Source organism: Hippoglossus hippoglossus, chromosome 10, assembly GCF_009819705.1.
Source record: "Hippoglossus hippoglossus isolate fHipHip1 chromosome 10, fHipHip1.pri, whole genome shotgun sequence".
Classification (NCBI taxonomy): domain Eukaryota; kingdom Metazoa; phylum Chordata; class Actinopteri; order Pleuronectiformes; family Pleuronectidae; genus Hippoglossus; species Hippoglossus hippoglossus.
The window spans coordinates 19,990,796-20,016,214 of NC_047160.1; the positions used below are offsets into that span (position 1 = coordinate 19,990,796).

A 25,419-nucleotide genomic window follows, 5' to 3' on the forward strand; every position below is an offset into this window, starting at 1 on the left:
TCAATAGCATTGTATTTAACACCTCTGTCATGGCTCCCACTAAAGGTTAATGCACAACAGATTGGATTGGTGAGAGTGCAATTCTTCTATTTTGCTAAAGCTGCAGCTATGAACGGCCCTTTGTGTTGAATGCAATTAATTGATTTTCATCACAAAAACATGAGAGTGATGCAACTTATTATTCCTGGCATTAAATACGCGTCGGATGAATCCATGCACTTTGCCTAAGGTTTGAAAATGTGCCTCGGTCAAACATCTTGTTACAAGGGTACACGAAACCTATTTAGCCAAAGGCCAAGCGTTCTCCTTCAAAGAGCAATTCCACATAAACAAAGTTATTTGCAACTGCAGAGACACAAACGGTTTCGAGAGGAAGTCTCTATCTGACTGATGCTTGTCCCGGTGTCCATATGTCTTGTCTAATGTAACCGTATTCCTTCTAGCTGCTGACACCCTTTCATTTATTTTTGGATTTATTATAGCAGATCTATTTCTGTTTAATGTTTGTTCTATTACTGACCCACGGTGGACTGTACGGGCTGCAAGATGTTAGTTAAAAAGGAGCTGCAGGCCCAGTCCTGTGTGCGGTGAGTGAAAACAACCCAATGCCAGAGTTGACTGGACCTTTGCTTTTCACAGCTGTGGGACCTCTTCACTCGAGGACCTTAAAAATCACAGTTAGCATTAAATACTAAAATGTTTTACAGTTCCCTGTATTTAATCCTACTTGTCTTTCTTTTAATTCAAAATGTTTTTATGACGGCTTTTAAATTCTGCTGCATCTCCGATTATTTGTTTCAAACTGCTTCACGGATAAAGAGCATTATTAGTATTGCATCAACATAACAGATGTGAGGTAGTAAAACCCAGCTTGTGCAGGTTCTAAATGACATCTATAATCATTGAAAGAGTGGAAATGCTGCTCCACTAAAAAATAGGCTAGATTTCAAAATACCCTTCTCTTCGCCACCTGCAGCTTTAATGCAGCAGGACTTGAGGGGAAATGGGCATCTCTGGCTGTGTTATAAAACAGATTAAAATATCACAATAAGGAAAATCCTTGCAGTGTGGCTGCTGCCCCAAGGCAACACTTTCTATGGATTTTTTTAAAAGACACACACACACACACACACACACACACACACACACACACACACACACACACACACACACACACACACACACACAGTGGGTGAACATAAACAAACACACACACACAAAAAAGGACAAGACCTCATCTCCAACTGAAGAGTGAATAAGTTTGTAAAAAAACGGTGGAATTTGATAGTGAAGAAAATAGTCAAATAATAAACTATTCAGTGCCTCGATTTTATTGGGATGCAAAACTGTTATTTTTTCATTTGCTTGGGAAAAATACATAAACTTAGTTTCCAACCGATTTAATTTCCCTGGAGGCATTTCATGGGCATTTAAATAAAAATATCAAGTTAATTGTATGTGAATTGAGTGGATGATATGAGCAGCATCTATTTTGAGGCAGAGTGAACAGAATATCAGTTAAATGAATAATGAACACTCTGTCTAACTGGTTACTGTAAGAGCTCTTAATTATGTTTGTTGTCTGGTCTTGGTGTGCTGCTCTAATGATTATTTGTAAATTATCTATTAGCAGGGTGGCATTTATTCTTGAAGAACTTGAATTCCTCACCGGCAAAATCAGACCGTCTGTTTTCTGGTTGACTCCTTAAGTTCCAAATCAATTATTGAAAGGAAATCAGAAGTGTAACGTTAAAGCTAAGTAAACGTGTTGCTCAGGATGTTAACACAAATGGAATATAGATTAACATGTGTAAAGACGACTGTAATGAGAGAAATCATTAGGGTCCATAAACAAGACTCGATCAACACAACGTGTGATGAGTTTGTGCTCCATCAGAGAACTCGAAAACCCGACTGTGACGGGAGACGATCAGTATCAGACCCTGATAAGAGAGTAAATCTCCATCTGAGCTTGAATTTATACCCTGTTGCTGGAATTTAAAACCCAAGGTTCAACCCAGCAAACTGCAGTAACTGACGGCACGGCTCGGGCTTTGATATCTGACGTTTGATTTGTTAGTTAGTTAAGCGTAATGGTGCCATGGCGAATAAAAAAATGCTGATTGTGCAGCAGCATCTCCTACTCACAACGGATCCATCCATCCATTATCTATACAGCTTATCCTGTAATGGTCACAAGGAGACTGGAGCCAATCCCAGCTGATGATGGGTGGGGAACATCCTGGACAGGTTGCTTTTCTATAAGGGCCAGAATATAGAGACAAACAGCCATTCACTCTTGCTTTCCTACGGTCAGTTAACCTAACTCCAGTCTGCATGTCTTTGGAATGTGGAAGTAAACCGGAGTACCTGGACAAAAGCCAGGCAGGGAGACCCCGGCCGAATCTTCTTGCTTTGAGACGACAGAGCCAAACACCGCTGTCTCAGGATATAAGATAAAATTGAATTTACCTAGATGTAACTACAGTTATATATATGTAGCCTCTATGGTTCCACATCAGACAGTAAAAAAGTGTAAATGCACTAACTGTGGTGAATATAATTAGGTGTCTAGTGTTTTGATTGTGCTGCCAGTGGGTGAAATCTCACCCCGAGCAATAAACCTGTGAGCATCTATGTCAAGAGTCTCTTTAACCTCGTGCATCAAATATACAGCTGAACACGGCTGTTGGAGTAAACCCAGTGTGAGTGGGTTGAGAAGGACAACTTGTTTTTTTTCCTGAAACCAATATCCAATCATGTCCATGTCCTCCGTCCAGACAGAATGCCAGGTGACATGTAAATGATGAGTGAAAATTCATGGTGGAGCTGTGTAAACAAAAAATAGTTGACATGCAGTCCATTAGTTGGAGTGCAAACGTCTCATCACAGCAGAATTTATTTATACATAAAAATAAAGAATCTTTAAAAGGCACTTTCACATTATACAAGAGGCTATTTCAACTTCCTGCATTATTTAATACTTGAGGAACAAAGTTTGCCCAAGTCACTGATAAAAATAACTCGCTGCCGAGTGACAGTCTGTGATGATACAGAGAGAAAACGTGATTGTCTGTCCACCAGTAGCACAAACTATATTTACACTTTGCTCATGCTTCTTCACCTTAAGGCTTTCTGACAGGCTTTTATCTGAGAACACAAACCCACATGTTCCAGTTCTCAATGTTACAACTGTGGCTCCAAATGCTTTTTTTTCTCCTGAGTTTTGAATGTCTTTGCTTCTCCTCATGTTGTGTAGATAAGACAACAGAAGGACACATTACACAGTATCTGTTCCTGTTGGTAGAAACCTGCGTGACTGTACCCACGGTGTGGTTTTGCATTACGGTGATGATATTATGACAGTGGGACGCTCGGCTTTCAAGGCTGTCGGGGGAAATCTGACGAGCGAGATCGCATTGCTCACATTCAAATTAGAATCTAACACTTAAAAAAACTGAGAGTCTCACGACATTTACACACTCTCTTTTCATATATCTGCATAAATTAAGAGGAGGGGTCCATTTATTGATGATTAAACTGCATAAAGACATGGTTTTAATGGGAATGTGTACTGGTTTCTTCAGGTTGTGTGTAGTCTTGTTATTGTGGTGCTAGCAAGTATCTTAAGCAGTGGTGGATTGTTAATGCGGTGGCGCTGGGCCAAATGAGAGCGAATGTGGGTCCTTAAAGTTTTGGCAACCACTGGACCTGAGGCTGCTCTCTAATTGGTTGTTGCAGATTTCCCATGAGCCCCAGACACTCCCACTTTTATCTATAGCAAATAGGTATTGTTTTTTTATTTATATTTTAATGTGATTGGTCGACCCTGCTCTTGATATGAGAAACAGAGTTGACTGACTGGATGTGGTGTAGGTAAAGTCTTTTACTGCTTCCCCCCCCTTTGCTGTTTCAATGTGTCGGCACGGAGGAACTGTGGACAACGACGGGGGTGTGAGACCTAAAACATCCCTCTGAAAAATGCAGACGACATTAAAGTTGCCACAGTCACTTAGACACAATGAGGCTACATTTTTGCAGTGGGCTTAGCATTGCTCAGCAGATTGTGTGTTGTGTTGTTTTTGATGAGTCTAGCTTCATAATGTTTGCCCCCCCCCATACATTTTATTACCAGGCGCCACTGATCTCAAGGTCTGTTTAAAGTGAGTCTTTTAGGGTTAGTCATCCCTAAAAGTGCTTCGCAAAACCCTGTTTAACTAGGGGAGTTACTGATGGCTTGAGTAATTTGTATTACTGCTTACAGAGGAAATATATTTCTGGAAATTACTGAAAATTTGTCAAAAGATCCGCAAACATCGACTGAAGAAACAGGCTGTGATCTAAATCATCTGTCAAGCAGCTGATGTCGCAGATAAAAAGGAAAAGAAGACGCTCTGAAAAATGCAAACTTTTACAGACAGAGCGAGCGCTGCACTGCACAAAATCTATTCTGAACACATGCATTTCACACTCTTCATTACAAGATACTCCGTGTACTGTATGTGCAAAATGTCTTTTAACAATTAACACTTCTGCTTGTTGTTGTGCTACATTGGAAAAATGGTTTCCTGTGCACATGGTCTCAGTTTTACAGATTATGAGGCTTCCGACATTTGAACAAGTCCATGAATTGGATAGAAACAGGCTATTTATTTGGCATCTATGATGCAGTATCTAATTACAGCTTGACATGGTCAGTGAATTAAGAAAATAAATTAAACTCGATCAGAAACGTGAACTCGTCCGTGTGAAGATGTGAAGAAAAGATGGATAGTAGATTAGGGCTGTGTTAATGTGGAGTATTAATCCAGTCCAATTAGCATTGCCAAGAAAGGAGAGAACATGGAACAACACCTCTCCGTCTTAAGGGCCCTCTTCTTTCTATTACTTACCAAGCGATTAATTAGTCAGTACTTCTTTAATTCTTTAATGAGAAAGTCCTTCTTTAATTTGACACATTACTAGGCAACGCATTGCTAAATCAAATTAATGTTTAATTATGCGCACTCACATAAACGCTTGTGACCACCGACACTCTTCTCTCTCTGTGTGTGACAGGTCAGTGTAAGTGTGTGTGTGTGTGGGTGAGAAAGCTGAAGGGGTGTTGCGGTTGTGACTGACAGGTGGTGTTGGCACGGTAACAGACAGTCAGACACATAATCTCAGCGGTGCAGTTTCCTCCTGCAGCAGCCTGACCTCCAAACCTGAGCCAGAGCCTCAGGACGAAGCAGGCTAATCAAAAACAACAAAGACTCAACTCAGCCTCTTTTTTCTTTTCCACACCGTTACCCACTCGGAGGATTACGCAACAATTCCCATCACAGTTGTTTGATGCTGGTTGATGAAGGGGGAGACTCAAGGTAGGAAATCTAGCTGTCGTAGCAAAGCTCGGCAGACGCCTGCATTTAAAATTCAACATGGCTGAAGGCAAAATGCTGGTGATGTGAGACCATAGCGTAATCCTGCTCCTCTGGGTCAATACTGAATATAAAGATAGACGACATGGCTGCTCTCCAAAAATCAAGCCAAAGCATCTTTATCGCCCCCTGGTGGCTGGCTGCAGTATAGGTCATAAACCCAGCCTCCTCCATGTAAGTGGATGGGACATGACAAAACAAATTTTTCCGATAATTTTGGTTTTAATGAGTTATTTAACGCTATAAAAACTGGGTTCATCAGCTGAGACTGTGTCTTGGTGGGACCACAATACCAAGGCCCCATCCCCGGATCAGGCTCCAGCTCTAAATGCGCAAGGTGGCAGCGTTTGTATCCAGGATGTTTTTGCCTTAATTTTAGGATAGTGGGAGGAAGTGGAGAGACATCGTCCATCTTTATATAGAGTCTATGATCAATACGTGTTTGTGGTAGCTGTTGTCCATACCTGGAGGCAGGATGGTTCTCTTTCTCTTTTTGCTATTCTCAGCTGTGTTTTCCAGAGAAGGACACTCCGTCACCAGTGGCCCGCTGGAACCGTTGAAGTGGAGAGGGTCGTTGTTGCTTGATGGATCAAAGGGCAGAGCGTTGAGTCCTGGAGGACACAGATAACACACACACAGAGCCGCCACGTTACAGGAAATAAAGCAACGGCTCCAGACCAGAGGGGAAAACACTGTGAAACATGAAGGAGAGAATACAACAAGTCCAGATTCACTTGCTTTTCATGTTGGCTTCATGAAGACACACAACAAGGAAAAAAGCTTTAATTTAATTCAACCACACAAGCAATATTCAATAGAAGCAATAATCAGGATTGAAAATGACTTTATTAGGTTATTTGTTGATATTATTTTGTATACATTTGTTTTTTTCTTCTTCGTCCAACATCATACTTCTGGAAGTGTTTTTTTTTTACCATCTTCTGTCCATATCATAAATTATTGGTTAGTAAGGAAATAATTTGCAAATTAATCTCTAAAGAAAACAATATTCTTTGCAGCTCAAATAAAATGTGAAGAGACAATATTTTTGAAAACCTTTAAAGAGAAAGTAGATACTTGGAACCTAAGTTGAAAATTATTATTTTTTGTACCTGAATATTCTCAAAGGAGAGACTGACTTCTGGACTTTTACACAGTCACACGCACGATTCCCTTCTCTTCCTATTAAGGTCATTTTAACAAGCCCAAGAACTAACAATAACAAAATAATATAAAATATGGTGCAGACAAATGATATGAATCTGAACAGACGCAGTGAACTCTGACGACTTTGATGCTCCATCCCAAAATAGCACTTCTTCAAAAGCAGCATCTCATCCTCATTTGATCATTGATGTAAAAGTAGTTTGACACAGCAAGAAAGATTCAAGCTCAGATATTCTGTATAATGGGGCCAATTTATCCGACAGTTCAGTGGAAGCAAAGTTTCCTCAGCAGTTATATTATTCTCACTGTTATTCCCACAATCACAGAATCAACAGTCATGTCCTCGATATAACACTTAAATCCATAAGAGATGAAAACGTAAACAATATGCCGATTGCTCCCGAGTCCAAATATGTGGAAAACAACTTAACTTGTGTTTTCTACTTAATTACACCAGCCATTCCGCCGCCCTTTAAGAGTTGTGTATTTTCTTTATAATTCAGAGCAGGTTCCTGGAGAGGCTCTGTCTACATTCATGAAAAATTCATGACACTTCTTTGTGCTCAGATTGGTTTTTCCCTCCATGGCACAACAGATCAGAAGAGCCGCATTATGGCGGCTCATTCAGGAGTCTGAAGGACCTTCATCGGTTAGTATCAAAACTCGGACGTCTCACTTCAAAATCAACAACATGATTATTTGGCATCTGATCAATCTGATCTTTAAAAGCAGATGTTCGGATACTGAATATTTTCACTGAGGACTGTGCCTGCGCATGTTAATGTTTTCACGTCAAACAGGAACCAATGAGGTTATGGATTTCTGTGTCAACTGGGTCTTCACCTTTCATGAATTTAATCAATCAGCAGGAAGACTGATTAGTAACTTAATAGAGGCCGACATTTCCAGCTATGTCCATGCTAATACATTTTCGTCCTTACGAACACGCCTGAAAACACACATCACGTGACCATTCACCTACTCTTACAAACAGGAAGCAGACTATACTTTACTTTGTTGGTTGCTTAGTTACGGACAATACTACAATTGAGAAACAACAATAGTGAAAGGTGAGGGATTTCTTATCAGAGATAAACAATGAAGTGGAGCTGATACTGACAGTGGGTGTTGGCTACACTTCGCATTCACCGCTGCTAGTCGACTCGTGACTGATAAGAAGAAGCTGTGTCTGTCCGTCCAGACAACAACGATTACCTCGGAGTATTCAAACTTAAACAGGATCAGCAGCAAACGTTCCCGTTTTAGTTGCCTGAAAACTTTGGAGTAGTGCGGACAGCAGGCACGTAGCAACGGTTATGTGTTTTTAAACTAAAACATAGAGGTGTGCATGTAGCCTCCGACAGTCACACAAAGAAAGTAAAAGAAAAGAAAAAGATAAAAACTTAAAACTAAGAAATGCCACTTTGAAAGAGGAAGCAAAAACTATTTCTGTCAAAGAATTATATTACGGTGTTCTAAGTGCAAATACTGGCTTTACTTCAAATCATTACTCCTGTCAATCAAAACAACACACTGTGGGAAATAGGGCCTAAATATACATCAAACCTGTGTGTGAGAGATGTGTTAGATAAATGCAGTGGGGACAGTGTATGTGCTACAGTCAGTCCCAATAGCTCTAAACTCACACTCTCTAACTGGATTCCTGCTCAGCATCCATCAGTCACACTTCTCCACAGATGACTGCCACTATTCGAGAAAGTGAAATGCATCCATTCACTCTATCACTGTCACCAGCAACCGGCTGCAGTTTTTATATAAAGAGGCAGACTTTCCGTCATGAGAGTTCCCATGAAGAAAAGCCAAGACAGACCATGGAAAAAGTGAAGCGGCCCAGCAAACAGCTGACAGGGAAATACCACTTGACCTCACCAGTTAATGCGTTACTTTACAAGACCCAAAAAACTTTAAATTTTCCTCAGAGTGGTGCATTTATCCAAAAATATACCAAAACCTTTTCTCCTAAGCAGACATTAAGAAAAGAACAAGACTTAAAAAAGTGTGGTGTAAAGGTCACTGCTGCAACAGACAAAGGAGGAAGCAAGAAAAAAGAAATGTATTGCACTAAAAACGTGTCATTTGAAAACTGTGGCAGCAACATGACTGACTGCATCCTGTGCATTTTTTGTAAGATACCTTATCTGGCTCTTGAATGATAGCATCACTACACTGTGAAAAGCATTCTGTGGATTCAGCCTCAATGAAACAGCTTTTGGCTGCACATAGTTATTTTTTCCTTTTTTTTTCAGAAGCTTACTTCTCTGGATTTGAGCTTAGGAACTGTTGTCAGTGTTCAGAGCCAGTAATCACACAGTTGTGGCCCGGAGCAGAAATATCTGTTGGCGTAAAAACGAAGGGTGGGAACAGAGCTCAGCGTGGAAGAGAGTGTGTGTGTGTGCAAACCTGTGTATTAAGAATGTCTTTGCTGGGTCATTGCCCCCGTCTACTGTGCCACTCATATGTCCATAGGCTGATGGATTGCATGTTTAGGTTTCAACATCTGGCCAGAGGGAGGAGTGATGTGAGTGAGTATCACTCCCCAGGGGAGGAGGAAAACAAATACCAGGAGGCTGGGTGGAGACGGGCGGAGGCAGTGGGAAGAGGGACTCCAGAGTGAATGGAGGGAGTGTCCGGTGTGTTGTTAGTGTCAAAACCTGCACGCACAATAACTAGGGATGTGGACGTGATACAAGAATACAGACCTGCATCTGTGAGCAGTAAAACATCCACATGAGGGAGAATTTCTCTTCTTTGTGCAAAACGGCAGTCCCACGTCCACGGGGTGGTGATGAGCGCGAGTTTAACCCCCCCTAAACTTGCTCCAAATGGACTATTGACTTTGATTGGTCACCTATTGACCATGAGCTTTGATTGGCTCTCTTTTTCGTCCGGTCCAATCCAATTAGTGGTGAAACAACCTCCTAACTATAATTTCATTTTAGAAATCCATTAGAGCATTTTTCCTTTGGACTCAAAACTATTTCCTCTAGTCGGAGTTTCAACAATATCTATTTTACAGGTAGAAATGGCGCAACGTTGATTGTACCTTATAAATTTAAGGCATCTAAAACGCTATAAGTGCCTGTTTCAATATTTAACAGCTAGGCTGAATTATATATACTGCCGATATATGCACTTCAAGTTTTAAAAGTCACCTTGGTAAGTGAGCAAGTGTTAAGCAGTTGCGAGCATTAGGGAAGCAAGTTGAGCTCACGTTCGTCACAGCCTCGTGCTCATGGGACCAGAGTTGTGCGCACGGAGCAGAAATTCTCCCTCCCAAGGATACCTTTCCACTCGCGGATACTGTTTCATGCACTCGTATCGTGTGCACGCGCCTGGTTTTACTGTCTGCGGGTTTGGAGACTAATTAAAGGCTATAGAAATGAAATTGCTCGGAAGTGGCCGACAAACTTTAGGCTCTTTGGCCTCAGGATGGGATACAAGAAATATCACAAATGAAACTGACCTGATCTTACATCAAGGATGCATTAACAGCATGGCCCATTGCTGGTATAGTGAGCCAGGAAAAGACGGGACCATTAGAATATACAATGAAACTCAGTGGGTCATTAAAACACCATTTAACCGCCTCGAATGTGAAACCAACTGGAGCATTTAGACCAAATAGAATGTGGGGAAAAGTGTGCAGCTTATTATGTCACCGTATTACAATCAAGACTGGTTAATAACACACTTAATCAACAACAAATCTATGCGAGTGGATGCGCCTCGTTGTTTATAAAGATAATGAATGATTCTGTGTTTTGAGTAAAAAACAAATAATGTGAAACAGAAGATGAAAAACATTAGTGTTTACTACAAAACTGTTAATTTGATAGGCAGAAAATTAATCCTGCAACAGTCTTTAGTTAAATTAATTGTTTAAGTCCTTTCTTTTTACACACACATTGCCAAAACAATTAATTAGTTTATTATGTAAATATTTGCAATTTTCCAGTGTCCTTTATGAAACTAAACTTATTATCATTTTGTTTTGGATGCCTGGTCAAGCATAACAAGCAATTTCAAAATATTAGACTTTGGGCTCAGGGGAAATTGGGCTCAGGGGTGTTTTTCATTATTTTGTGAAGTTTTATGGACAAAATGATTAATCTAGAAATATAACCGGCAGATTAATCAATAATGAAATCAATCCCTATTTGTTGCCCTAATATGTTTGAACAAGGTACATTTTAGTATAGCCTAAGGCATACAATAACAACTTTGAGATACAGTGCCCCTGCTACAGAAACACAATATTTTCCAGTGAGTGGTGGTGAATTAATATGAAAGTCTAAAGATTCCCATACAACAAAAATAAGTTCTTTCTTTATTCAACTGCAGGGATGAAACCCACAGAAGTCTGGGTCAGTTTCACTAATTACAGAGCACAGTGGTTATAAAGTTTTGCTGCAACACTGAATCATCATGAGATATGAGCATCATTAAATAATGAGGTTGTTGTTTGTTTTTTAACTAGTGACTTCAAAACAGAGCAGAAGCTGTGGGAATCAAACCTGTGAGGTAGAGATCATGGCTTTAAGCTGCAATGAGTCTCTCCCTAACACGTTTGTGTAATTCTCCACTAGTCTTTAATCTAACTTTTATCAGCTAATAAGCCCAGTGGTACAATATGCATAATGCAGAGCAGAAGGAAGTGTGCATCAGCATAACAGTGTGAGTAAGTGCTAAAGTGGGGGGATGGCCTCAGCAGTGGTCTATTAATCTAAGATAGCACTGAGAAGCATATAGGGGCCATGTAGACCAGTGCACATTCATTCATCTCAATCAGGCAAAGGCCCAGATGGTGGCACACAACATTAACACACAACCTCAGAAGTAAATTTGCTTCTCTGATTATTCCACTTCATTACTGAACCATTTCTGTCCGTCAGCAAACTGACTCCCTGCTCCACTGGCTTGTATCATCAAACGAGCGAGGTGGCTGAGCATGTTCACCTATCAGGAAAAATCTAAAGGGAGTTCATACCATCAACTTCTGTAATGCCAAACACTGAAAATGTCACAGGGAGGTAGTATTGTGTGAAGGGTGATTCTCCACACATGTTCCCATCTGTCTAGAAACATGGACGTGAAAAAAGTGAAACAATGACGCCATGTGCAGCAAAAGGAAATCGTTGGAAGATTAAAGTAAAATGTAAATACTGTTAGTGCTGCATGATGCCGGATAATATGAGAATCACGATTTTCTTGCTTATAAATGAGATGATGATTCTCTGTCAGGATTTCTAATAAGTCTTTATTGCACTAATTAACCTGATCCACAAGGAAACACACCCAACATAAGGTGATGCCTGATATACTATACTAAAAAGAGAGTGGTGCTGATTCCATCTTAGAATGCAGAAGCACCATGAATCAACTTCCCTCTCGTGTCTTCTCTAATTTACAAAACCTTCTTATTTTTCTGTGCATTTCTGCCCAGTAGATGATTACAGAGGTAGGTATAAATCTCACCTCTCCTAAAAGGGGTTTCTGACTGCATTAATGACATGTCTCTGGTTTGACACCACTTTTCTCTTCTCATTCTCTGGTGTCTCTCACTCACTCTGTTCATTTTACTTTAGTGCAACTTCCTGCTTCTCTGCATCAAATGGTGTAATGTTGCATTATCATTTGTTGGGGGAGGAAGTGGGAGTGTTTGCTTTCAAGCATCTGATGTCCCTAACGAAAATGTGACAGGATAACTGTCATTTAGAGATCAAATCTCAAAGAAAAAGAATGCAGCCCTAGTTAGCATGTTACAAATGTATATACAAGTATTTATTTAAAAGATACTACATGCACCAATACACACAAACATGAAATTTACTTCAGAAATGCCAGTTCTTTTGTGCAAGGTCATGAGCTCACAATTGGATCTACCTGACTGAATTAATACAGGAAAACATTATTCATGGCTCACCCAGATTTAGCTCAGCAGACAGAAAAGGGGAAAATTCCCAAGACATTGCCCTATGATGAACAGGAAGCCCGCCAGACTTTACTCATAAACTAGAGCTTCCTTCTCTTCAAACATTAGACCAACAACAGACATTGGTGATTAGTACAGATACATGACTAACAGTCTAAGTGTAAACAGACAAACAGCTGGGAGTAGAAAACGCACATCATTTGAAAAAACTGCCTTTTATGACAGTGTATAATCACAGAAAACACTGAGGTAATAATGAGTGTACATTATTCTCTCTTTCAAAACAGAAAGTAACTCCAACTAAGGTCCATCCCAACTTCTTAAAGTCCAGAGTCTCCTTCACAAAATAGTTGTTTTATCCAACCATTCTCATCACATTGTAAAAATTACAGCAGTAACGCACAAATCACATTTGAAAGGAAGGAACTAGTGAATGTTGACATTATTGCTTGATTGAAGGTTATTGAGTTTATGTTGAAGACATTTAAGACAAAATGGAAACACTTAGGAAAAACCTGGTTTGCTTGGAAAGGGCATACACAGTTTTCTAATGATGCATTGCAGATCATAAATTAAAGTGAACATTCAGAATCCTACTTCTTTGCTATTACTGCAAAGTTGGCTGCTTTGGGTGCAGCTAAGTGAAGTCATGTGCTATAACTCTGGGCCTGTTGGATGACAGCGGGAAAGTCAACATGCAGGGTCCCAAATTAGCCTTCTAGCCTGAAAGGTTGATGAAATGAAGTCCTCACAAGACCTCCAATAGGTCTCACTAAAAGGATCAGTCAAACAATAAATGAAATATTGTTCTATTCATAGCCAGTGTCCCATTAGAACAACAGAACATAATCTGGCTCAGGACTTCAGGCAGGAGCTTTAGAGCTAAACGCTTCTAAAAAAGGTAGCTGACTGAAGTTATGAGTGCCCTCAGCAGATGTATAAACAAGGTGTCAGAATGATGTGGCTTAACAGTGGATGGCAAAGAATGCCAAGCAGCTTCGGCATTCTCATGAGAGTATTAGCCAAGCTTTTCACTTCCTGTATTTATAGCAAAGACAAAGAGCAGTTAAAACAACAAGTGGGACCTTCTTTGGTTCAGCAGCAGGATCCTGCAGACTTTGCTCATTTGAACAAATAACTGTAATGGTTGAGAGCATCCTACTTCGTTTCTGATCGTATCATTTGATGAAGACAAAGCAAACCTTAATAAAGCTACAAACTGGTGTAAACACAAGCAGTATGTGTTTTTATTGCTATCAAAGAGTTTTTCAGGTGGTGTCACTAACAAGTTCGCAATTTCTGGACTTCACATCTGAAGCCCAACATTTTCTCGTTCAATCTTCTTCAATTCTTTGTACAGGATTCAAGTTAATGAACACTTCTTCTCTGTAGGTCTTTATAAATCATCTTGCTCTCGGTCTGTACTGACAGATTTAAGCAAAGTACAACAAAACATCTGCTTTCATTAAAAGACAGAAGAAGCTTCAGCCTCTATCCCCACTTAGATTGTGAGAAAAGGAACTCCACATTGACCTCTACCCATGGGAGGTGTGAAGGAAATGATGCAGGGTGAAGGAATAAGGTTTTTTCTGGTTGACAGATGGTGACTGGACTGGACGTATCAGGCAGATGAGGCGCACAGAAAGTTAACAGTTGTATTGCCATCTCCAAATCTGAGCTCTAATATAATCTCCTCGGGTCACTGTGGCCACAAACAAATCTCACAGAGATATGTTATCTATCTGGCTTCCTATCTCAACATGGGGTCCTATACGAATACAGAAAAGGCGACTGTAATATAACACAAGTATGTGATGAATATAGATAATCTTCTTTTGACTAAAACATCAGAATTCCATAATAGGAGGTGTAAAAAGATGCTACTGTTAAATTTAGCTTCAAAATAACATGCACCTGACAGATAAAGATATTGGAACCACAATTATGTAAAGTATGCAACTACTTTGTTATAGATTTAGCAATTTTATTTCTTAAACTGCTCATGTTCCCTAATACAGAGCCTTTTGGTATCTCTTTGAGTCCATTGTCAGTTTTTTATGAACATTATATTTACATATTGTCGATAATGAGCAGCCCTGTAGGCATAGCTCTTTTTCTGGCACCTGGTTAAACTTTGTGATTTTAATGTAATAATTCCATTAACCCGGAATAAAGCAGTCTTTGTTTTGTTTGGCGATGTAGCAGGCGTTATCAGTAAATAGAATTCAGAGTATTGGCAGGTGAAGTTGCACTGGGATCACAGAAAAATGAAGTGTAAAACAGTGGAGCGATAAATATTCATCAACAACAATCATGCCAAAAATATTAATTCAAAAGATGATCATATTAAAAGACTGATCAAATGTTTGTTTCATATTTTTCATTATGCCTGAGAAAAAGCTGTTTAAAAACACAAACATTAGCAAGTATTGCACAAAAATTTTCCCAAACCATTAGTGTGGGTTATCACAGTCAAACCAGTAATGCAGAGAAAATATGCAGGATATGCATTGTTTTGCATCTTTAAGCAAATGTCAGAGACACCAATCAGGGTTAATATCATGATAAGTATGTAGAAGAAATTATGTTTTTATGGTTGGGAGTTTGGTAAAGGTTAATCTATTCCCTGTTGTTGTGATGACATTTTAAAACGTTGATAACATTGGAATAGCTCATTGTGCATTTCCAAACTTCCCCAATGCTCTGCATGTGATATATACTCAACCAATGCATCGGCATATGGAGCCGGAGCACAGAGTGACACAGAAAGGGCAAACCGAAAATGCAAAGGGATAATAATGTGGAAGTAGGGCAATTCATTATTGTTTACCGCTCCTGGGTTTGTCAATATCTCCAGTTTTCACTTCGGCTGCGCTGCCAACACAATCTCAGGTTAATATGCACATTGAAGAGCACCCGCTCACCATAATCACGCCGTAGCTGTTCGTAAACATAAGTGACGAGGAAGAAATCCCCCCTCAGACCCCCATCTGCCATTCCTCCGCGCCCCAGGGGAATTCACTGAAGGTTAATTTATTTAAATCTTCCATCCACTCATCTCTATTTCATTAAACTGACTAAGAATCTTTGGTTTGCATTATAATCCGCTTTGTTCTGTCAAACACACGTGCCCTTTCTGCAATGCAGTGTGTGAATGAGTGTGTGTGTGTGTGTGTGTGTGTGTGTGTGTGTGTGTGTGTGTGTGTGTGTGTGTGTGTGTGTGTGTGTGTGTGTTTGTTTGTTAACAAGACAACACAGCATTGGATAAGGTCATGTAAGCTTACACATACATGAGCAATGTCTTTTAGAGTAATGCATAATGTTGGACTAATCAGTCTATGCGACGCTCATGGTGGGAGGCTATAAAGTGAAAATGTTGGTTCCTCACAAGATAGCATCTCTTTTCTTCTGTCCTCGAGGCTTTAAACTGTCTACGCTCTCACCATCTGTCCCTTCCTCTGAAAGAAGGGACACTTTAATGCATAAAGTGTGTGGTCAGATCAAGACATCACCAATTAGGCTGTGGTACAAAGGATAATTTGGCTATATAGGAGACCCCTGCATCATAATTACAGCATTGCATTCCTTACAATTGGCAGTAACACGCTTATGGTAATGACTTTGGAAATGCTAAAACTTCCCTTAAATTGTGGGTGAGGCTATTATCAGTCTGTTCGAAAAACATACAGCCTATACCAATGTGTTTGTGTTCCAGAGTTATGGCTAATGAGAGGCTCCCTGGCTCCAACTTACTCCGACAACAGTACACGGAGAGGCCTGTCTGTGTCTGAGAATGGCCGTGAACAGCTGTGAATAGTTACCTCTAAAGCTCACTTGGCTCAATAACCGACAAAACTGTATGTCCATTCTTCACTCAGTCTATCACAGAGGATTCACCAGAAGACTTGCTGAAACTTGGACATAAATGATTCCAACTGCTGCACGGTAAAGTGGCGATTCTCCTTTGGACCGACTGCAGATCTGAATCCTGTGACACCGACAATTTGAAGAAAACATGGGTGCCAGAGCCCAAGTCAGTTCTCCTAATTAAAATGGGATTAGTTCGCAGAAGAGACTGACTGTTCTTTTCACAAGTGCACTCACAGAGCACCTGATTAGACACCATACTAATACTGGGTGTTGTCTCCTTTTGCTCTCTGAGCAGCCTCAATTCGTTGTGGCATGGATTCCACAAGAAGTTGGAATCTTTCCTCGACTGCATCACATAATTTCCGTAGATTTGTCAGCTGCACATTCATCCTGCCAAAGGTGGAACTCGAATTATCCTGTTGCAGCCCATCCACCTTAAACGTTCAACAGAGATACTTTCCTTCCCATTGCAATTGTAGAATAGTTATGGTTATGGAATGGAGTGGTGATCCAAGTTCCCCTGGCCTTTCTGTCGGCTCCATTAACTGAAGGATAGACGACAGACCCGAAAAGCGAAGCCAATCAGCTCCATTGCCCCTTGCTGGCTGACTGCAGTATAGGACATAAACCCTGGCTTCTCCATGTTAGCAGATTGGACATGAACCAAACTAAAAAGTCAAAGTGCTGATTTTTGTTCCAATCAAACTGGATAAACCCTAAACTGTAGAGCTGTTCCTAATAAAGCGCTGCTTGTTCAAAAACTTTATTTCAAATTTTTTTTCTTACCCCCTCTTGCTCTCTCCCATTTATCTTTTAAAAATGAGCTTCTCTTAATTATGCATTTCTCTTCACTTCAGTGCTTGGCTCCCATCTACTTTTAAAAAAGTATTTCGTCATATTTCCTGTCTGTTCTGAAATCTCAGCTGCTCTATAATTTACCCGTCTGAAACAGACGACACAGGAGAGTTTTGATGAGCTGCTGCCATCAATGACCCTAACTTTTAAAAAGGAGTAGGTTGTATCCTGTGCTAGCTTTTTCCAAATGTTGCCTTTTAATAATCTACTTCTCAAGGTACAACTGCAGCTTTTTCAGATGTTGCGAGCTTCATAAGGACATTTCAAATTAATAGCCTTACTAGTATTTAAAATCTAGGGAGAAAACAGAGACGCAGCAAAGGACACTGGGAAGAGGAAGATAATAATGGGGTCAGGGTTTATTCTGAAATGTAATTATTTTTTCTCTTAAATAAAGTATTTAATATAATTTCCTTTACTATTGTTGCTGTTCTGGTTTGTCACCCCAAACACTGGGAAAAAGTCAAATGAGGAAAAAACCAGTCAATGTTCAGAAACACATTTTTAAAGCTTAGCAAGCATCTAGTGCTAAAGCCACCAGTATTCAGTCACTAACTTGAGATATAATGTGATTCTAGCGCCAGGCCCTTCATCTCTTATTCAGCCTCATTCTCTCAATCTGCATTTCAATCATCTGCTTCATTTGCCTACACTCATGCCCTGGAAGAATTTCAGTATTTACTGGGCTAAGTTTTACAAGAATGTGTGTTTTAAATGTCCTCACTTTAAATTGTAAATTGAGGACTTTCATCTGAATGACATACATATACAGTATTTCCTCTGAAGCCTTGAGATTTAGTTCTCATTCGAGTTATTTCCTTCTCCAAGAACATTTTAGCCAGAAGAGATCAAGTGGTTGTCTGTAATAACCCATAAATAGTCTGAATGGTAGCGGTTACATTTAAAAAGATAAGTTTAAATTAAAAAATAGTGGATTGAGCCCCGCAACCAGCGTCAAATGGAAATTAGCATAATTGAGCTAAATCAACTCATAGCCATCGCAAGGAATTCATTTTCCTGACTCCCTGTCCCTGTCACAACTTCAGGTTTTTCAGCAAAGCGTGTTTTAGTTTGGTTTTGAAAAGCACACCCACACCTTGTCAGCATGCTTCAGAACATCCCAGAGGCTGTACTTTGTTTCAAGTAAGGTAGATAAGAAGCCTTATTCCCCTGTGTGTCAATTAATAGTTGTAAAAAGTGCTCCTTAGTTGTTTGTATTGTTCGCCTTGTGCATGCAGCTTCCTCTCACTTCCTCTCTCTGAAATGAGAAATGCGTGTGATTGAATCTCTATCCAAATGTATCAGACCCCCTGAGTGACAATACAAGTGAGATCTCAGTGTTCTAGATGCAACAGCACATTTTCGCCCTTTGATGCTATTTTGGGATGTGGCTACTGTACAGGTCTGTAGAGAAGAATTACCAGATGGCTAATTGTCATTCTCCACCAGTCTGAGCTTTGAATTGTCGTCGAGGAAGTCCTCACTGTTCGGTCTGATGTTCATCACGACACTCGATCTAAATAATTCAATCACACCATCACTTCAGTCTTCAAAGGTATTATTAGAGAAAAGGAAAAAGGACAAAAATGTCTATATTCTTTATAGTTCAGTCCAGATGAATATGATTTAGTTTGGTATTAAAAACCTCCTCATTTGGGGAATTCCTATTCATCCAATAAACAAAACTTTAAACTAGTATTCCCAACCCCAGTTCTTAACAGTTCACTCAAACATAAATCCAGCCACCCATGGCTTAAGTCAAGAAAAAAAAGGGTCATCCAGCTTTTGTCGACTCACAGTCTCCTACCGTGGTGATTGATTATTAAACAGTTGCTGAGTCTACAGAGACCAATTGCTGTCGGACACTCAACAGATTCCTAGGAATAATGAGATGAGGTAACTTGGTGCAAATTCCTGGGCAGGCTGACAAAGTGGAGGTCTAACTTCTCCCTGCTCTTTACTCGCTGGCGTCAGACTGCATACTGATTCATGCCACTCATAACAACAGGGACATAACGGGCCTGGATGTACCAAAACGGCCTAAATCAGAAACTCATCACTGGTTGACAGGACTGGTGTGGGTGACTGGAAATATAACATATTAGAGAATTTATTATTATGCATAACACATTTGGTGCGATCTCCACAACTAGACCTGCTGATTAGCATACAACTGATAGTATATTCTTTCATTAAGTCCAAAACCCGTTTCTACAGTTTTGTGATGTGGACTTCTATTTGATTTCACAACTCTCAAAATCAATATCAGCGGCAACTATTTACCTTATTTACAAGCTTCCAATTGGGGATCAACAGTCTGTGGTACAACTTTAAATTACATTCTTAAGTGTTGAGACAGATAAAATTCTTAAAGGGTGTTTTGGGAAACTGATTTATTACGACTTGGTTTTGTTTATGGCAATGAAATGTATTGATTATAGCAACATAGTACTCACCACAGTAATTTGTGGGACCTAGAATTGTGAACATATCCCTTAAATAGGCTGAAATGGGGCAAATATGACAGAACAGATGAAAATCTGATCTCTCTTTTAATTCCTCACGTAACTTCTGTCACTTTTTGATTGTACAGTCAAGTGCAACGACGTAAATGCCCTGGACAGCTGGTGTAAAACAATTAGGCTGTTATTGCCATTCGTACAGTGCTTTGTGGTTTGTCCTTCTCTTTGGCCCTATGCTTTTTGCGATGTGGCTATTACTTTGGTAAGTGCATTGTCATAATCAATAGAACAGATGAATAGAGATACAAAAATAAAAACCAAGTTGTAATAAAGCATAGGTTTGTTTAATCATCATGACCAATAAACTAGTCTTTTTGCAAATGTGCAAAGTACCCCTTTAATTTTAACCTGCGATTTTTCACTTTTGTCAACACTGCCTCAATCAACGCAAAAATTCAACACACAATAGTTCACAGAACGCAATAAAATGGCCATCTTAATTCCTAAGATAAAATCGTCCATATCATTTTTTCCCCAGTTTGTCCCCTTCTGCCCTCACTTACTACAAGCATCCTAACATTTGGAGCTGTGAGTGCAAAAAACAATATTTAGTCATACATGAGAGTGCTAATGGGCCCTGTGGCAGAAAATGTCAACACTCATTGTCTGAAATCCCTTGTTGCTTTGTCACTGGAGAATGGGAGGGAAGGTGTTTGTGGCAAAGAGGGTTTTAGCTTGCCAGAAGTAATTATTCAGTGAAGCACGAGAAACTTCTCCCTGTAATGACCAGGGAAACAAGTCAGGGAGAATCTATTCCTGAAGCTGTCACACTGAAATTTACAGCATAAATTAAACGAATAGCTGAACTGGGTTACAAGAGCACGAAGCAGCATCTTTGTTTTACTTCAGGGAGGCTGGGAGCAGTTGGGGTCACAACAGGTTGCACTCAGTCAAGTAAACGCCCACTTAGGAACACAATGATTTATTTGATTTATTCAAATGCCTGGAGTTTCCACTGATGCATGCTAAAGCCCAGCTCTGACTCAGTTAAAGACAGAAACATAGTGACAAAGGGTAAAGTGAATCATGTTTTTAATGTCACCCCCGGTGCAAACTTCAGTAGCTAAATATGCTATTGTAATCCACAAAAAAACTGAAAACAAAATGGCAACAGCACACAGATTTTAACTAGAAATTTACGTGGAGATCCTTCATCCGTTGTACACTGGGTCTTAATTTAAACATCTTTGGTGTTTGTGGCACCCATGATAGGTTTGGCTGAAAATGTTCTCGTAGACTTCTTCCCAACCAAGGCCTAAAGATATAATAACAAGCTTTATGATGATTGGATTAATAAAGTGTCAGCCGCACCCTTTGCAAAGATTGTTCGGTTGATGTTTTCTAAACGAGTTTGCTCATTTATAATAAAAGATTTGAGTTTCTATTCATTTTACTGTTTGTATTTGGCTAAAACCTGGATCACGTTGTGTCTTTGACCCTTTACAAATAATTAAAAAATCAATCAATATTGCAAGTCCTGACTCCTCCCCAAATCAATTTGCCAAGTTTAATACAAATTGGATTCCAACAACCTGAGTTATTAATGTGACAGACATTCAGGCAGATGCCACAATACAACCACCTGCTACCGAATCGCAGAGGTGTAATAACATTAAGTGTTGCAAAGGAATATGTACTTTAATTAAAATATTGTAAAATTCAAGAGAAGATCTTTGGGAGCAGGATTACTACTAACAATATTTTCAAATAATCCAATCAGTAGATTAAGTTATCCTGGATGAGTACCTAATGCTAGAGTGGGAAAAATATCTACATAGTGGCGATATTTGTTCAGGAGATTAGTAAGTTGTAGTATACGAAAGGCAATAAGCATGAATAAAGCTAACCAGCATGAGAGAGTAACACTGAATGCTAGACAGCATCCACAATACATGAATATATTCATTATAGGGGATTTTGGTATTTTAATAATGTTGTTTTGCTTTCTTTTGTATGTCAAGCAGAAACATCAAGCATTCACTGGTTCAGGCTTTTCAAATATGAGGATTTGCTGCTTTTCTCTGTGGCATGATTGAGAACTGAAAAATCCTTTGTGTTGGTTATAAAAAAAAAAAACTATTTATAGATACCACATTTAGAAATGTGATGGGCATTTTCACTGATATGTTACAAAGAGACTACGATATGAATTAATAAGAATTAAAATATGAAATAAAATGTAAGTTCAGAGAGAATTTACTGCACATATGGTGCTTTACTGATGACATTAGTAACAAAAAAGTTCAAATGGTGTCATAACAGACTCAAATGACTGCTCTTCCCCTCTAGCCACTGATATTTGATCACAGCTTCGTCTAATCTGTCCTCTTTCTGGCCATCTACCCTTGCCAACAAACACCGGAACGGAGCACACTTTATGACTCAGGTGTCTTTCAGTAGAAGCCAAACACCCCTTTTCTGAAATATAAATCTGAAGTGGACGTTCTAAAAACTGGCAGTAAAACAGAGCTATCCGAGTGCTTTAAACTACCTTCGCTTTCTTGCAGTTTGTCAAAACCAAGAGAAATGCAAGCACTACAAAACAAGCAAATCGTATATTTCCTGCAATTTATGTCAAGCTTTAACGGATCTATAGTATTACAAACTAAACAGCTATTACAACCTGAAGAAAGGGTTTCAGCTTTGGGGTCAAATTTGCTACTTTTTTGGTGACAGGCTTCTTACAGTGGAGTCAGTAACAATGAGTCAGCAGCTACGGACGATTGTGTTATGAAAATGTGCAAAAATAAACTTTGGAATCCTTGCTCCTTTAAACTTCAGGCCACATAGTCAACAAGAATAAATATTCCCTCGACTATTATTTCATGTCTCATTTAATTCTGGCCAAGACCATGAGCAAGACCTTATGACCATCTGATGGCATCTTTGAAATCAGTTCCACATTCCCAGCTGTTTGCACAATCCATGCCATCTCTCATGGGATAAGCTTTGATAATTTGTCGAAGCACAACGATAATATTGCAATAATATCATCCATGAAATTCCTCTTTCGCAGTGACTGGGTCTTCCTGGCGGATCCTACAGAAATAGGACAGGAAATGACCTTTGCAGGCAGTAAATGGCCTGTTCACGGAAGCGATCGGGACAAAGGCAATTAGCCAGTTCATAGATCACACTTATCAGGCTATAGAGGAGGCAACCAAGCCCAGCAGAGGCCATTCTACCAGCGTAATGAATTAAGAGTCCCACTTCCATTTGAAGCGTATATCCATTAAGAGATCTAAAGCACTGAACGAATGCAATAGTGAGACCAAGATTTCTCGAAGCTGAAGGAAGGTCAACAGTGCAACGCTCACCTGATTTGATTTTATGTTTTATTTGCAGCTGTAGCTGGTCCTGAGTACAGTTTTTTTGAGTTTGGTTCGAGTTTGATTGGATTCAGGAAAATTATTCTCAGTGAGCAGGTGGAACATTTGTTTTTTATTCTTAGGGATTGCTCAAGAACTGTGGCATCGTGGGAGCAGATTGTTTTAAGTGAGGCTGCAGTTTCCATTTCTGATTCCCCACATGCACATGAGTGGATGTCATCAGCATTTCAGCCCATGTCTTAAAGATGTGGCGTGTTTCTCTGACTGTAGATTTTTTGCCTCTTGGAAGTCTGAATCACACCTTCCCTATGCCGAATGCATTGTCACCGACACAGGAGAGTAGGGAAATAATTTTTACTGGAGTGAGTCAGTGATTTCAGCCTCCTTCTCAATCAATTCCAATCTCCTTTTCAATCAATACAGCACTTGTCTAAGAAAAGTTCAAACCCTGCCTACTTTCTCAGCTCTGCATACCCAAGTTGGGTGTGATAAATTCATACTGTTCAGGCTTGAAACATTGTTCTTTAAAATGAAGCCTGTTAATTATTTTAATTAACACTTCTATTTATGTTAATCTCAAACACTACATCACCCCAGGCATGTAAAACACGTGCAGTCGACTAAATACAATGGAAGCCAGGATCTGGATGTCAGGACTGACGTAGCACAAATGAATTTCAGGAGATACGACAAAATAATCTACTGATGCACTTGTGATTTGTGGGAGTAAGACTTCTCATTATAAAGAACCAGCCTTGGTGAAACTCCAACATGGTCAGATCTCTCAATACCTTGAAACTCTCTGGTAACCAGCCAGGCCCAGAACAACACAGCAGAACCCTAACCCTGTCTGGACGACAACACCCAGTTCCAAACCACTTGTTGAAGCACCTCAGAGGACCGTAGTTACATCATTAATGAAGCATGCCTCATGTCATGATGCTAGGTCTATCATCTATGCATGACATGCTGTGAACTCATGGAAATGTTCAAATAGGAAGAGAGCACTTCTCCATTATTATACACATCTGATGATTTTAAAACACTGACACAACTGCTGCCTCTCCTGATTCATTTCAAACTGACACCAACTCCAATAAAGTAAAAAATAATAAAAGATTTCCATCTGCTGAAATATGTTTCAAAGGACTTCAGTGCGGAAGAGGACGCCCTCTAAACTTTAACAAGCTGTTAATTCTTGGCTGCGTTGTTCTGGACTGGCTCCAGAGGAGTTACGATTGTCAATGCAAATAAACGTGAGACATGAATTATGGAGTTTTATTGAACCACCACCCTTTGTGTCATTTTATGAATGTTGTAAACTATGGCCTCCATTTGCCATTGTGCTGTGCGTTGAGAGGCAGCTCCTTCAGTGCCTGCTTGCAGAGGGAAGTATCGCTATTATTTGAAATGATTCAACTAGGCATTTTAAACCCATTTTCTCCCTTTTGGAAATAGAAATCTCACTTTCCTTCCTTTGCTGAGGTTAAGATTATACTTATCTATAATGTAAATGGTGCATTTTTAAATCATACATTCATGAGCAGACATTTTCAGCCAAAAAATGGGGCAAACTTGTTAGAAAGATTGCAAATGTACAGATCGTTTTATTGGCATGTCTTCCCAAATAATTATTGGGATTCAGGTTACAAAGTGGAAAATTTGCCCTTTAACATGATTTATAACTTTCTAAATGTTTTGGTCCTACTCAAATTTGAAAGAACGAGACAAAAGTAAAAGATGCATTTTTTATTTAAAGTTCAATTGTGACCTTGGAAACAGAGGTTGAAAGTAAAGTTTCTCCTAAGGGTCCATGTGGTAAAGCTTCAGCTGTGTTTGGCGACAACACACAATCTTCCCTATAGCTGATGGGACTGTTTTGAAACTGTAGAAGTTTGCATATCAATTTGTCTGGGTTATTTTTGAATTAAAAAAATGGAAACACAGGAAAATATGTAGAATTGCTTGACAATTTGAAATATCTATCAATAAAGACCATGTAATATAACCACAAGTTCCACCAATGGACCATAAGAATTTTGTGAATAAAAATATTTTTTCTTAATAATGCTTATCTTATTAATTTAACAAGTGCTCTAATGGAAATACTAGATATCTAACAAATTAGGAGACGTCATGCAGAGCAGACTTTGTCTCTGATTCTTCAGTCTATCAAAAGGCATTACATCAAGCTGTGCAGTTTTCCTTAAGCAGCACCAACCACTTGAAATGAGAGCTTCACATGTCTCAGCTCATTAATCAGAGCAGTAAGGTAGGCCTAACAATGACGTGTGCTTAACCAGGAC

At 39.5% G+C, this 25,419-nt stretch overlaps 1 protein-coding gene across 6 annotated transcripts in view; it reads right to left on the minus strand.

The window, feature by feature from the left end:
- enox2 (ecto-NOX disulfide-thiol exchanger 2) overlaps positions 1-25,419 on the minus strand; it is a 166,042-nt gene that overhangs the window by 84,210 nt on the left and 56,413 nt on the right. For all 6 annotated transcript variants that reach the window (XM_034598335.1, XM_034598334.1, XM_034598331.1 and 3 more), the window contains one exon: positions 5,882-6,028. Coding sequence is in view for 4 of the 6 variants with exons in the window: in XM_034598334.1 (XP_034454225.1) it covers positions 5,882-6,028 (147 nt within the window). In the remaining 2 variants the exon portion in view is untranslated. The remainder of the gene's footprint in view (positions 1-5,881; positions 6,029-25,419) is intronic.